General features: G+C 43.7%; 1 protein-coding gene across 2 annotated transcripts in view; it reads left to right on the forward strand.

Annotated features, from left to right (window-relative positions):
• Window positions 1–1,278: 1,278 nt before the first annotated feature.
• The window catches only part of fam20ca (FAM20C golgi associated secretory pathway kinase a), a 49,041-nt gene continuing 35,171 nt past the window's right edge, over window positions 1,279–15,148 (forward strand). The window contains exons 1-3 of one of the 2 annotated variants that reach the window (XR_003979200.1): window positions 1,279–2,745; window positions 3,647–3,840; window positions 7,776–7,854. Coding sequence is in view for 1 of the 2 variants with exons in the window: in XM_030375422.1 (XP_030231282.1) it covers window positions 2,168–2,745; window positions 3,647–3,840; window positions 7,776–7,854 (851 nt within the window). In the remaining variant the exon portion in view is untranslated. The remainder of the gene's footprint in view (window positions 2,746–3,646; window positions 3,841–7,775; window positions 7,855–15,148) is intronic. The other variant, XM_030375422.1, reaches the window with a different exon arrangement.

Raw genomic sequence — 15,148 nt, forward strand, 5'->3', positions numbered from 1 at the left:
CTGGCCTAAAGGAAAGAGCATTTTATACGTTGACTACTTCCAATGTTGTGTTGGTCATACTAAAGAATGATTTATTGCTTGTTTAGTGAATAATACAGAACATAAGGAACTATAAAAAAAACAAAAAATGCCTGCTCAGCCCTACATATACATGCAAACACAGAGATACACACACACACGCACACATACATTCAAACAGATGTATACACACACACACACAAGCGCACACACCGAGACACACGCACGCATACATTCTCACGGATGAACACAATGCACACACACACACGCACGCACACACACACACACACACACACACACACACACACACACACACACACACACACACACACACACACACACACACACACTAAACAGATCCATACATAAATGGACGGGACACACTTATTAAATGAACAGCACATAGATTTGGGATATATCGTTGCATTATACACCGAACACACTAAAAGCACATGGAATTCATGTCATGAAATAAGTGAAGACATTTCATCTATATGTGCATGGTGCCCCCCACTCGCTACACTGCAAGTTGTCTCCTTCTGACACATGGACTAAAGATATCTGATGCATGAGGGAAATATTTGTATATTTGTATATTGGAACCGTTTAAGGCCAGTTCTTTGCCTTGAGAGCAATCAAAACCAGAATTTGCTTAATCATGAATGATGGGATGTTTCATGGATTTCATGTATTATTTTCAGATTTGACAGTTGTAATTGATTGGGGTTGGCCTGGCCTTGTTTGCTGTAAATTAAAGTTTGACATGCTTCATCACCAAACCGAGAGTAAATGGCCTCTGACAAGGCCCATACATAGTTATATAGTGTTGTTTTTACTGCAACACATCAGCCAATAATTAAATGCTATTATGGTTTTAATTAATTACATTTGGCAAGTCAAATGTGAACAACAGCTCAAATACATGCAATAAATCAAAAAACATTTTACTTTAACATAGGCCTCCATTGGAGGTGCCATAGAAGGTGCCAGGTGATTTAGACTTTTCCTGTCAGGTAGTCGTTTCAGCGTTGATTAAATGACCAGTAAATTGTAAGTGCCTACATTGAATCAAGGTCTAGGTCGATTAAGCACTTTAATTTTGGCAATATTCCGGGAAGTGCACCTTGCCTACTATCGCACCTGCGCTGCCCACCAGCATGCCTCGTCACAGCACCCTCTGCCTGTGCACCGGTTAGTTGCAGGCGTGTTAGGGGTGAATCATTTCAAAGCTGCTCTCTCGCTGGTGCTCGCCTTTTTCTCATATCACTTCTGCGACTTGTCTGCTCTGTGTAGCCTACACGCAGCCAATCTCTGTCGGATGACGCCGGAACAAGGCTGGGCTCACGAGGGGTTTGATCAAAATATTGAACACGCCCACCCCTGGAAATAGCACTTCGAGGGAAAGTGAAGTATTTGGGAAAGCAAGGCGATCGCGGGACGACTGATACCGGGAATCCGTGCACCTGTCAATCAGTCTCTTGTGATTTTTCGTGTACCTCGGCCGAATGAAGGTGGTGGACAGGGACGACATCCAGGAATATTGTGTGTTTCTTTGTTATTAAACTACGAAGTCGCATACTTTTTGGGGGGATATGATTGACAAAACAAATCTTTGAAAGACTGTGGTTAGCACACTGGGTTAAAATGTGTGCGCTTTTTGTATCGAGATTCTTATCTTGCCCATGATTCGTCACATCGTGTCTCAAGTTATGGCAGTTTTTTTTAAACAGATTATCAAGGATAACCACATTTTTTAGATATTATTCGCCGCATGCTCCATGGCTATTGGGTTTATATTCAATAGCGCATTGAATGAAGAGCGTACCATCTCGCCTGCGAAGGGACCACTGATCGCAATGTGTCGTGTTATTGTCTACCTCGTCGCAAGAGATGAGGATTCCGTGCGAATATAACTGTTTCGTTGTGTTTTGTGCGGACGGAGTGGCCGACATACCATGGATTACGTGTGGAAGGATAACAGACAATAATAATAAATCGAGCAACGTCGTTGCCTATTGCCTAGCGTAACAGTATTAAGAAATCGATAGCGTTGATGTAAAGCGTGTGTCTCTGTGTTCTTGTGTGTGAACAGGCTCGGTTGAAGAGGGAACAATACCTATGCATTGTTGTGTGTAAAAAGCACAAAACAATGATCAAAATGATATTGTTTCGTAAATTCCGGGTGTTTATACTGATGGTCTTTCTGGTGGCGTGCACCATGCACATCATGATAGACCTGCTGCCCAAGCTGGAGAAGCGTGCGGTTGGAGCTGGGAGCGCTGACGGCGGCTGCCAATGCCCACACAGCGGCAACCCAAGCGAGGACACGCAGAACTGGGCAAAGCAGCGCGCCCGGTCGATGGCCGAGGCGGGCTGGCCTAACAAGCACACGCTGAGGATCCTGCAAGACTTCAGCAGCGAGCCCAACTCCAACCTCTCCTCACGCTCCCTCGAGAAGGCGACGGCGGCCGCGGAGAGAGCGGAACATGCTCATCAGCGGAAGAAACCTTTGAACATACGAGGCGACACCGCGGGAGACCGCAAGTCTCTCATTGGCAGCGGGAGCCGGACGATAGTCCCTGTGACCGTTGTGTCGTCTCGTCTCCTTGCGCTGTTCGAGCACCCTTTGTATCGGATTGACCTTCCACCACTCACGGAGGATGACACCCTGTTCAACGTCAACAAGGACATACGGTTCTACCCCCGAGCCGCCGGGAACCAAGGGTGGTAAGCCACACCACCCCACATAATATAAGGACCTAAAGTTAAATGTGATAGATGCACAAGCGCCATTGTGCGGTATTTATATAGACTACAGATACCACCCGGACGCTATTTGTTTTGTATCACTCCCTGCACTAGACAATCGAAAAATCGAATGTTGTTATTATTATTGTTATTATTATTATAACATTATTATAATAATATTAATTATTATATAATAGGCGCTTGGAGTATTAGTACTATCAGAAGATAGTGAAAGTGGTAGTATTTGTTGGTTAATGATGACAATGATGATAATTCTATTTTTAAGTTTTTCTTAGGAACAAACTCCATCTCCTTCCTAATAGCCAATCACAGGAATGGCGTTCAGTTTAGTCCAACGCTATCTATCCCACTGGAATCACTCTCTTAATATCTGTCATTCATCTTTATCTCATCCCTTTTTTTCTTTATCAGCCGCTACTGTGATATAGGATTCCCTTAGGCCTTCTCTCTGTCAATTCAGGTCAATGTCTCTTGTCAATGTTGTCGACGGTTCATGTATAATGAGGTACATCCATATTTTAATGAATGAAGTATCCTCATCCGTTTGTTACTTTGTTCTTCTGCTTCCTGAGGAAGTTTATTGTGTACTCGTGTTGTCTTTTAATCCACGTTCTAATTGGATTTCCGTATATTTCCCTAATGTTATAGTCACAATAGTTCTTGTTAGGCTGTTCGACAATGAACTGACTATTTAATGCAACAGTCCTATCGAGTGAACATATGGTTCTGACTTCACGGACCCAGACAGAATCAGCCGAGCCACTGAAACAGCAGAAGGTACCAACCGACATGACGAGACACACCCAGTAACCGACCCTAGAACTGACCACGACCACCTTTACCCCCGCCCCCCTGCCAGGCACAACGACGGCAACGAGGAGGGTGTGGCGGAGGAGGATGAGTACCGGCCGACGGGGGAGGGGGCTGCCGAGTCCTACCCCAACTGGCTGCGCTTTCACATCGGGATCAACCGCTACCAGCTGTTCCCCAGGCACAGCCTTGCGCTGGACGCCCTGCTCAGAGACCTGGCCAGTCTCAAGATCACCAGCGTGGGTGAGTCAAGTCAGCCAGTCAGTCACATAAGCCGGTCTAGTCAGTCAGTCACTCAGACTGTGTGATGATGGTGTTTTTTATGAGAACATATGTTGTGGATTGTGTGTGTGTGTGTGTGTGTGTGTGTGTGTGTGTGTGTGTGTGTGTGTGTGTGTGTGTGTGTGTGTGCACGTGTGAGTGCATGCATGCATAAGTGTGTGTTCATGTGTGTGTTTGTGTGTTTCTTCAATGAGATGAAAGGAATTGGCCTGTGTATGATACCTTAGCGGTGTGTTTGTGGATGGCTAACCATTCGGAATTGAATCAACCTTGACAGGATTGTCTGCCTTGTTAGACTGTAAGTCTTGATTTTGTTTCGTCATTTTTGTTGGAGTAGCACAGCTTCTCTTTTATGTTCACAACCCTGTGTAGTTACATTTGTTTTGGTCACCAGAAGGTATTTCTTGATATTGGGACTGGATGGTATGAATACACATCCAAAGGAATTTGAAATGAATGCGCCTTGTTCTAAAATCGACCGTGTTCTGAAATATAAGAGTACTGACTTTGTCTCCACACAAATTAACCATCTTTAACATATGTATCATGTTCCATTACAGGAGAAATCAGGACCTTGATAACAAATTGACGTTATCACCATGGACTGTGTACTCCATACACATTATAGTGTGTGTATGTAGAGGTGCTTGTGTGTTTTCGTTCAAATTGTACATCCAGCATTTCCCATTAGCTTTGCATTTACTTAAGAAATGTAAGTTAATTTGTAACCAGAGTTGTGTGAGTTTTTTTGCATTGGAGTGTGTGTGTGGGTAATGAGTGTGCATGTGTGTGTGTTTGCGTGCATGTGTGTGTGTGTGTGTGTGTGTGTGTGTGTGTGTGTGTGTGTCTGCTGGTGTGAGTTCCTCGTATATGCTCCACCACATCACCACATCCGCCCGCTTACTGCTGCCTCATCGCTAATTCGCCGCCGTGTTCCCGATCTGAAGGAGGGTTAGCAGGTCCCATCCATTAGCCCTTCCTTTCCAAGCTAGTACCCCCTTCATCACCACTCCCTGGCTACTCACGCCTGTAGCTCCGCCAGTCCCCAGGTGTGGTGGATAGGCTGCTCAGGACCTGTCTAGCAATGTGCCGTCTATCAATCAGCCATCCGTCTTTGTGCAGGGAGAGCCTTTTAAGCGCTGTCAACCTGCACAGGCAAATTGAAACCCAGGTGGAATCCGTAAGGGGGAATGGATGTTGTACAAAATGTGGTACGAATCGTATTTTTTTTACCGCCGTCATCAATCTCACCATTTATTACTTATTCGCTATATATCCATCCAAATGTCTGTCTGTCTGTCTGTCTGTCTGTCTGTCTGTCTGTCTGTCTGTCTGTCTGTCTGTCTGTCACGTTAATTATTGACCTTGAACACTCCGGAAAACGCTCTGAGATGTTATCTTTTAATGCAAGTATAAAAATATGCATTCAGCAGAACAAAACAAGAGCCTTATCTAAACAATGCTGCATCATTCTTCCTGAGCAACTCAATCCATCCTATCTATCTATCCATCCATCCATGCATCCATACCCCACCCATACATATATCTATCTCTCTGTCTTTCTTTATTTTTATGTTTTATGTCCATCAGTTTTCTTCCTCTGTGTCTGTCTGTCTGCATGCATTTTTGTGTTGCTCTAGATCTGTCTGTCAGTCTGTTTATTTTTCTCTGCTCTGGTTTCTCTGTCTGTTCAGTTTTCAAGCTTGGTGTTTGCTGAGACTCATAAATAATGAATCATAAGTCATACGTATGGTAGAGCAAAGCAGTACAGGTGAAGGGAGGGGTGTAGGAGGAGCGTAAGTAGGGAGGGGTGTCCATCCATAAGGAGAGCTGGGTGGTGACGCTGAAGATGACGAAGAAAAAGCCTGGAGCTTTTTCAAACCCAATGAAGTCGAAAAATGTAAAATTACATTCATTCAATCATTTATCGAGGTATGTTAGTCTTTTGCCCCATGTGAAATCGTAGACAGGCAAACAGACAGACAATTTGATTGAATTGATGACTGCTGATTCGAAATGATGATGCCAGCCAACTGAGAGGTTTTGAATGCCTCGTACTAATCTGTTGTTACTAACCCGAACCATTTGTGCATGTTATTAGAGAGATAGATAAATACATAGATGCATTGATGGACAGAAATAGCAGGATATTGTAACAAAACTAATGTCCATACGAGCAAAACAAGTGGCTTTATCTGCTCCTAGGTTTAAGATACTTTTTCTTGTGCCATTTTTTGTGTATTGATACTTTTTTTGGTCATCTTGTTTGTATTGATGACAATCTATTAAGTCCAGAAACAAAATGGAGTATTCTGCATGAAGTTTTGAGAAGCTTACCAAAAGCTTACATTCAGGAGCACCCCCCCCCTCCCCCTTCACACACACACACACACACACACACACACACACACACACGCACACACACACACACACACACACACACACACACACGTTACTCACAAACACGCCTGTACACACACACACACACACACACACACACACACGCCTGTACACACACACGCACACACACACACACACGCGCACACACACACACACACACACACACACACACACAAAGGCTTTCATTACCATAAGTGCATCTCTCTCATAACCAACTGTGTGTATCAAATGGAATCTTGATCCGTGTAATTATGTACATAGAAGCTTTGAGACAAGCAAAAACAGGCAGACAAGCGGCCTGCTTGCCAGTTGGCTAGAAAATCTAGCCAATCAGCCAGCCTAGCCTCCAGTCAGTCAGTCAATTAGAAAGTCAGTTAGCCAAACAGTATGTCAGTCAGTTAGTTTGGTCCAGCCGGTCAGTCAGTCAAACAGTAGGCCAGTCAGACTCAGTCAGCCAAACAGTCAGTCAGCCAAACAGTCATCTTTTGAGCCAGTCAGTAAGTGAGTAAGTGTGCTACAGGGGAGGCTTATGTTGATATTTGGGTTAGGCAGCAGAGCAGTGCTGTGTAATCTGTCCAAGTTAATGCGCTGTAATAAAGGGGAAAATCCCCTGAAAGCCTGTCCATGATGACAGGAACACTAGGCATTGAGACAGGGACCGCCGGCCCTATTGTCTGAGTGGTAGGCAAGCTGGACCGCTAGGCTTGTCGCCACAGAGATAATAATAATAATTCATTGAATTTATTTAGCGCTTTTCTAGACACTCAAAGACGCCTACAGTGAAGGTGGGGGGGAGATGAGTGATGGAATCACATGAGCCCTGTAGATATGATGAACCAGGCGGCAGAATCAGAGGCCCTCCTGGGGGGGAAGGGGAGTTCAATACAGACTACAGCGTGTGTGGGGGGGGGGGGGGGGGGGGGGGGGGGCATTGGTCATCTTGTGCCATGTGACATGGATGTGGTTCCTGTAAGTTCTTAGTCAGTTTGATCTACATTGAGACCCAAACAGACAAACAAACATGATGATTATTCAAGCTCTGAGCAGATGCTACAGTTTCACATCTCCGGTGAACATTATTTAATCATGATGAATGATTTGGTACAACCGGAAGGTTAACTCAAAATCAAAAAAAAGTCATTATTGTTAGTATTTTATCCGAACAAAAGGACCCTCCCTGTTTCCAACCCTCTCTCAGTACAGGTATGCCAGGAGGCGCTTTTTCTGACCCATTTCCCTCTGATTACACCAAATGGTGGTCAAATTGGTCTGCATTTTAGATCACGCTACCAATCTGTCTGTGTAAAACAATGGTCATATTGCCAAAGAAAGGATTTGAGCTGGCGTGCAAGTGTGTGGGCTTGTGATTTGTGTGCGTGTGTGTGTGTGTGTGTGTGTGTGTGTGTGTGTTTGTTTGGCTATTGGGCTTTGTGTGCTCTTGCCTTAATTTACGTTTGTCATTTTCCTGTGTTTTTTATCTTATGAATTTTCGTCAGCCATGAAGTCGGGAGGCACTCAGCTGAAGTTGATAATGACCTTTCAGAACTACGGACAAGCCCTGTTCAAGCCCATGAAGTAAGTCGAACCACCATCTGATATTTTGACCATTCATTGTTTTGACACCTAGCTCTACGCCTCGGTACAACTCTCCCGATTACTACATGATGTATCGTGGGGGTTATCTCAGCCATGGTTGAGAAGGAATTGGGGGAAATTAACTTTGGCTTTGACTCCCTGAAGAACATGAATCGCGACATGGAGGAGAAAGGGATTGTTGCCCGCGATTGTCCCCCGCGGTGGTCCCTCGGCAGCGGGCAGCGAGGCTCCGGCGGGAGACAATCGCGGGCAACAATCACTTTCTCCTCCATGTCACGGTTCAGTCCATTTCAGATTGATGAGGAAGTGGAAGAACCAGAGTTGTCAGAGAACCCGACGCAGTCGTTTGAGATTCATAATATCATCTTTTGGTCGTGTTAATATGTATTATATGATATTAGGGCTGTAACGATACACAAACTCACGATTCGGTTTGTATCACGATTTTTGACCCACGGTTCGATACATCCCACAATTTTTTTAAAATTTAAAAAGCATTTTATTTAAAAAACACTTATATACCAATTAACTTAATGTAACATTTAATAACAAATAATTTGGAACACTGAACAGATTTGAACAGAAAGAATACTATTAAAGTATAGCTAAATGAATAAAGAAATAACGTGTGGGAGGATGCTTTTTTCAACTGTTTGGTTGGTTTAGTCAAATATCCTTATAAGCACTACTTATTAGGCTATGTAGCTTAAATAATGACATAATCAGGCCGTATAGAATGCAACATGTTTAATAGCCTAACTTTCAATAGATGGAGAAAAACCTGAAGGTCATGAACGTCGCAATAACGAGGCGTTACGAGTAGCATATGTGTGTGCGCCAGAATGGCAATGTGCGTATGCGTGTGTGAGTGACGTCAGCGAGTGAGTGGACGAGCGAGGAGAGCGAGCGGTAGCGCGTGTGTCTAGTGAAGAAGCGAACGAGTCCGGTAGAATAAAGTACCCATCCTGTCAATGATCGGTGGCCGCTTCATTCCGACCTATAAGCAGACAAACTGCCAGTCAAATCACACAAAACACTAGAGACAGGATCACACAGGCCCCCTCTGGATAAATGTCGTTCATATCGCATATGAGCACTTCGACGGCTGTGGAGAAATGCGATCCTCCGTAGCCACGGAGGATTGCAGTCGCATACTTACGGCATCGATAGGAGGGGGCGCTGTCAGCAGACTATTATCTAGACAAATTATTAGCAAATTTCAATCGGACAATTTGACCGCAGAGTTAGAAAGGGCGTATCGCGCTTATGCCTTCTCACACCGCGAGACAGGATCGTGGCTTTGAGTATCGCGATTTTCGGTTTGATACGCGTATCGTTACAGCCCTATATGATGTAGATATCGATGTATAAGATATAGAGCTCCAGGACTCCCGCCGGAGCACCTGGAGTGTTCTAGAATATTTACAGATTACGGAGGCTGCGCCTGTGTGCACCTCTCCATTGCGATACGTCCACTGTAAAGAGAGCGCATGGTACCGTGGCCGCAAGCTGCTCAGGGCCACACCCCCACCCTCCCCCGTGACCCGCCTCTCTCCTCCTCGTTTTCATTAAAGCTATAGACACCGAAACAGCGTGTTTGGGGAAAGTTCAATGTGCGACTGGCAGTGGTAGTGGCTGTAATTCTGCACCACGGCTGATTTCGGGAACGTCTTCAAATACTGTTATAGGGCCCACTAATATCTGTATTAGAGATTCCATAAAGTAGCATGTTATGGGACCTTTAATTAACATGAAGAGGCTGATGTACTAATTAAAAACGAAGTCTAGCAGGTTTTCTGTCGTACGCTCGTTTGATAAATGAGGGCCCTTGTCTCATGGGACTGTATTGGAGAAAGAAAAGGTGTGTGTGTGCGTATTTGTTTCAGAGAGAGTGTGTGGATTTGTGTGTGTGTGAAAAGTATGTGTGTGTGTGTGTGTGTGTGTGTGTCTGTGTGTTTCACATGTGCATATGTGTCTATGCATTTTTGTGTACATCCCAATGTACCATGTGTGTATAGGTGGGCAATTACGTGCACATACATGCATGCTTGTGCATGTTGATGTACCTGAATAACCGGCCGATGAAGGCCGCTTGTTGCCGTTGTCCTGGCCTGCAGTGGCATTCAACAAGAAACCACTTAACGTATTACTGTATCCTTCTAAACGCACATTATCATAACCTTCCTATAAAGCGTCATTATGAGCCTGGGGGCAGAGAATGCTTGATGTTGGAGCACTTTTACTTTGAAAATGATTGATGACTCATCGTAGCTTGTCATCAATCACTTTCAATTTAATTACACTTTCATTACACATCCAAGGCTATCTTTTGCGCTTGCAGCTTTTAAGCAGCTCCATCCAAAGGTTGGACTTACATTTTAGTAGAGCTATGGTTTGTTTTGTTTGTTTGATGGTGAATCACTGACTTAACTTCTTGAAGATAAAGCAGATAATTACTCATTATGTCACATGAAAAACACACACTGGTGCTTCTGTGTGTGTGTGTCTGTGCGTGTCCGTGTATGCAAGGATTTCTTACATGGATTTTTATATTTCAGTATGAGGCTATAATTCTCTGCACTTTTTTGTTCTTTTTTTACCCTGCACTATGATGTGAATATGCAACTATTAAAGGTTGGGTATGGGTTTTGCGAAACGCCAGCAGATTTTGAAAATACAGAACTCAAATGGTCCTACCCCCTCTCCTTCAACGCTGACTCTGACTCCACCCATTCCAAGTACATGGACGCGCAATCATGCACGAGCGCGAACACAGATGCGCGAGAGCGAGCCAGGCTAGCTAGGTTGGAGTTTAGGGTTGTCTTCTAATGCTAGGTCCAAATGTGGATTAGCTAGTTAGCTAGCTCCAGTAGCTACCGCAGGATAACAAACAGAAGCTTGCTCTGGGTCACGAGTACGTGCACGAAGGGGTCACGCGCGGGGAGCGGGGGAGGGGGAGTGCAGTATGACCGTTTGATTGACGTACTTACTGTCCAATGCCACTCGGTGGTTCTAGAAATCATTGGCTGGAGTTTTTCGAGCCCTGCCCGTTCCACAGATGATTGACTTGTTTAATTTTCATGTCAGTACTTCTAACTCAGTGGCCGTAAGTGGGATATGATGCAAAAATGGCCAAAAAAGAGAATTCCATCCCCAACCTTTAAATCAAATATATGAACAAATAATAAAAAATGCAGATTGTAGTTTGATGTCATCTGCACATAATAATCCATAGATTCAACCTGCAGTCCACATTCTAATAATAAAGGGAGAATTTGGGATATGTAGATCCATTAGGATGAGATTATTATATTACCTTTAGTACAGTAGGAGATTTGATTTAAATTGCATTGAAGCAAATGTGAAACTAACATGGTAATGTCATAAAAACTCCCCTGCAAGGTATAATTTCACTGCGTTTCAAGCAGAAAGAATGTTATCCCTTAAAGCCATCCGAAATCTGCTATGACTTTAATTATGCGGCAGCTTCCAAATTACATGTTAGCCATTGCCACAGTACCACATTTAGCCTGTCAAAATCCTTTTTAACTTATTATTTGGTCCATATTATTTGGTCTGTCGCGATCTCCTCTCATTAGTGCTTACAGACTCTGTGCTAAAGTCCTTGATTTGGCGATGACAACCAACCATAATCTCAATGTTTTCAGTGAGAGTACAGTGTATGAACAAAAAACATGCTTTATATGTCAGAGTGCAAGACACAGGCCTGCCATTCCAATCATTGAACAAATGTTCTCTACCACTCTGGTTGTTGTAGTTCTGCTCTTTTCAGATTTTTGGGGTTATTCCACAGATTCTATTGAAAATGTTAGATAATTGTGCAGACAACTCTACTTCATAAGCTAACAGTTTACCAGAACCATGACTTTCTCTGTTTTTCCAGGTGTGACGGACAAGTGTCTGACAAGATTTTGTTTGTTTGACTGACTTTCTGTAGTTTTCAGGACTCCAAACTCACCTCAGACTGCTTGATACTTTTGACTCATTGTTTATTAGTACAATTTGTGTTGCAACCACAACAATGCAACAAAAAAACAAGTCTATTTTTGATAAACCAGCAATGGTGAAAACATTTAAGTAGTAGCTCTACTACTTTCCCTGCAGATTGCTCATTCTTATAATTTGAACATGCAATGGTTGGTATTAATAAATGTCACTTCCCTGAAAAAGTAGGGCCAATGATAATGGTGCTTAAAATGAGAGACAGGGAGACAGAGAGTGAGAGTCAGAGAAAGAGAGACAGAGACAGAGACAGAGGATTAGGATTAACAAGCACAGGCAGAATAAAGACGGAGTAGGATTTTGATCACAAGAGAGAGAGAGAGCTGGTTAAGAAGATAATATGAACTAGAGTGAGAAGTCAAAGGGCAGGGGGTGGGTGGTCATGCCAACCTGAATAGCTGCCAGCGACCAACCTGGCTTGGTCTTAATCTTGCCAAGCATCTGACGGCGTCAGTTGGAACCAACATGAACGCCTCACTAATTACATTCCCCAAGTCGGGGTATGAAAAGAGAAGTGAATGATAAGAAAGGTCCCTATATTTGCACAGAAAGAAATATGATTCCCTTCCAGTACTGGTAAATCTTTCGAATTTGTAATACTAATATATTTGATATTTCACATATCAACTAGATAAAAATATATAGTTTTTAAATTCGTAAATTAATTATTAATGACATTTTTTTAACCAAACTAGTGGTCTTGCACAGTGTATGGCAATGTTATATAGGCTTCTGCTTTCGTGCGGGGATTGGACTGTGTGTGTGTATGTCTGTGTGTGTGTGTCTGTGTGTGTGTGTGTGTGTGTGTGTATGTGTGTATGTGAATTGTCTGTGTGTGAATTGTGTGTGTAGATGCCGTGGGTATAACCAGGAGAAGCGGGGCCCGCCTCACATCTTATCTGCATGAACTGAATCAGATCTGACAGGGCTATGCAGCGCTAGCTAGCGAGCGCTTGGTGTGCTACGTTTCCCTGTGTTTGAAGGCTACACCCGGGAGGCCTGTAGGTTCATTGGCTAGGCTGAAGGCTGTTTCATAACCACAAATACAATACATTTCAGGGGATGGGTTAGGGTGGTAGATGGCTATATACTTTTTGGTTAGGGAACAGATGCTAACTAATGGTTGATAATTAGTGTGATTTGAGCAAAGAAATAAATCTAAAGCGGTGGTTCTCAACTGGGCTGGCCTTGGGACCCATATTCGCCCATTGTCATTAAGTCGCCACCCGCTTTGATACAAAAGCGGGTGGGTCAAATCAAGCAATTTATTTCTCAAAAATGGGAGAAATAAATAAAAGTGAACACACATATGCAGGCCAGTGTCATAAAATAAACAAATATTTTCATCCCTGCATTCAAATCACAGTACTCTAGCAATAATGAAAAAAGTATTTGACCACACTCCGTGACCAATTAAGAACAAGATCAGGACCTTCTTTTGGGTCGTAACCCACCATTTGAGAAACACTGCTCTAGAACACTTTATCTCTCTCTATCAGCATGGGTTTTTGCAGAGCCATAGAGAAAGAGAGTTGCGTCATCTATCAGGCCTATTATTTTTGAGAAATATCTGACAATGGAGACCCTGACAAGTCCAAACCGAAAAGCAGGAGAAGGGTTTTTACAGCTCGATAGTAAGTTAAATGAAAGCAATGGCAGATTAATGGGCATAAACCAAGATATTGAAACACTATAGATGAATGAGTTTATTGAGGCCTCAATCTTAAAGTCAGTTGGTCTACTTATTTGCTTACAGACTAAGAATATCAAAGGATTTACTGAATGTTTAATACCTAAAAACCCACAGTTAACTTGTGTATGGTTATGCTATGTCCTATTGTGTGCATTACAATCCGATACAAGCCAAATTTGACATAATGTTGTTTTAAAATAGAATGGGATAGATTAACATGAGTGGTCAGAACCCCTATTTGAATCAGAGCATTGATTGCATGCGTGATCATTTTTAATGCTTGATTTCTGAATGTAGTTAGGGATAGGCAGTATATAAAGAAATATTAGGGCAACATTGTCTTTGTTATGTAAATTGTGTATAGGCTAAAGAATTAATTTTGTCAACAGAAGGTGGCAGAAGGGTCTCTGTCACCTTTTGTTTGCCAAATAGATAGCTATTTTTACACGCACTTCTTTTGCCATTGAGTTAACTCAGCCTTTAGATAGTTTGAGTGACACTGCTTCTATATGTTAGGAATTTGTCTTTTACTATAATAAAGAGTTACTTCCATAGTCAATATAATGTATCTGCAGGCCAGTAAGTAGTAGGAAGTAACTTACTTAATGCTTACTTTAAGCGATCAAAACAATAGTAATCTGCCCAACAGAAGCGGTTAACAATCTACTGATGCACAGGCTTTGACACATCATCAGTGTTGTTTCCTGGAGTCACTGGGTGTTTCGGGTCTTACAACAGACACCCTCCTCCAGGCGACCCGACCGAGGCTGATCAGACCCCGGCCTGTGTCCAAGCGGCATTCTACTGCCCCCACTGCTCTCTCCTCTTCAACCAGAGCCATCTGGAGGCTTTTTCCGCTGCCTCCACGTTGTTTCCTATGGCTCTTCTTCGGTTTGGACCTGTTATTCCCATTGTGCCGTAGGCTTTGCTCAGGGAGTGACTGGCGAACCCCCGACTGCCCACCTCCACTGGCATACACCTGGTCTTCCACCCGTTCCTCCGACAATCCTCGGCCAGCTCCTGTTACTTTTCCCTCTTTCTTTCTTGAGCCTGCTCCATCCTCTCCTCCCATGGAACTGTCAGCTCCAGCAAGACTAGTTGTTTTATGGCCTCTGAGACCAAGATTATGTCAGGTCTCAGTCTGTTCTGGGTGTGGTGGAATTTTCAGCTGCCTCTCCAGGTCAACTGACATCCCCCAGTCTCGGGCCGTGGGGAGCAAATCAGAAGAGCGGTTTCTTGGGGTTTTCTCCGGCCTTTGTCCTTCCTTAACAAAGTGAATGGTCTTAGCTGTGGCTTTGGTGTGTCGACTGCCCTTGATCCCCTTGCTGATTGCTTCAGCGATTGACTTGAGGACCTGATCGTGCCTCCATCGATACCGGCCCTCACCCAGCGCCTTGGAGCAGCTGCTCAGGATGTGTTCCAGTGTCCCTATCTTTGAACACAGGGGGCATGCAGGTGTTTCTATTTTGCCCCATATGCACAGGTTCGATGGGCTCGGGAGGATATCATTGACCCCCTGAATCAAGAACTTGATCCTCTGGGGGTTCCACTGCAATA

Source organism: Gadus morhua, chromosome 2 (genome assembly GCF_902167405.1).
Source record: "Gadus morhua chromosome 2, gadMor3.0, whole genome shotgun sequence".
Lineage (NCBI taxonomy): Eukaryota > Metazoa > Chordata > Actinopteri > Gadiformes > Gadidae > Gadus > Gadus morhua.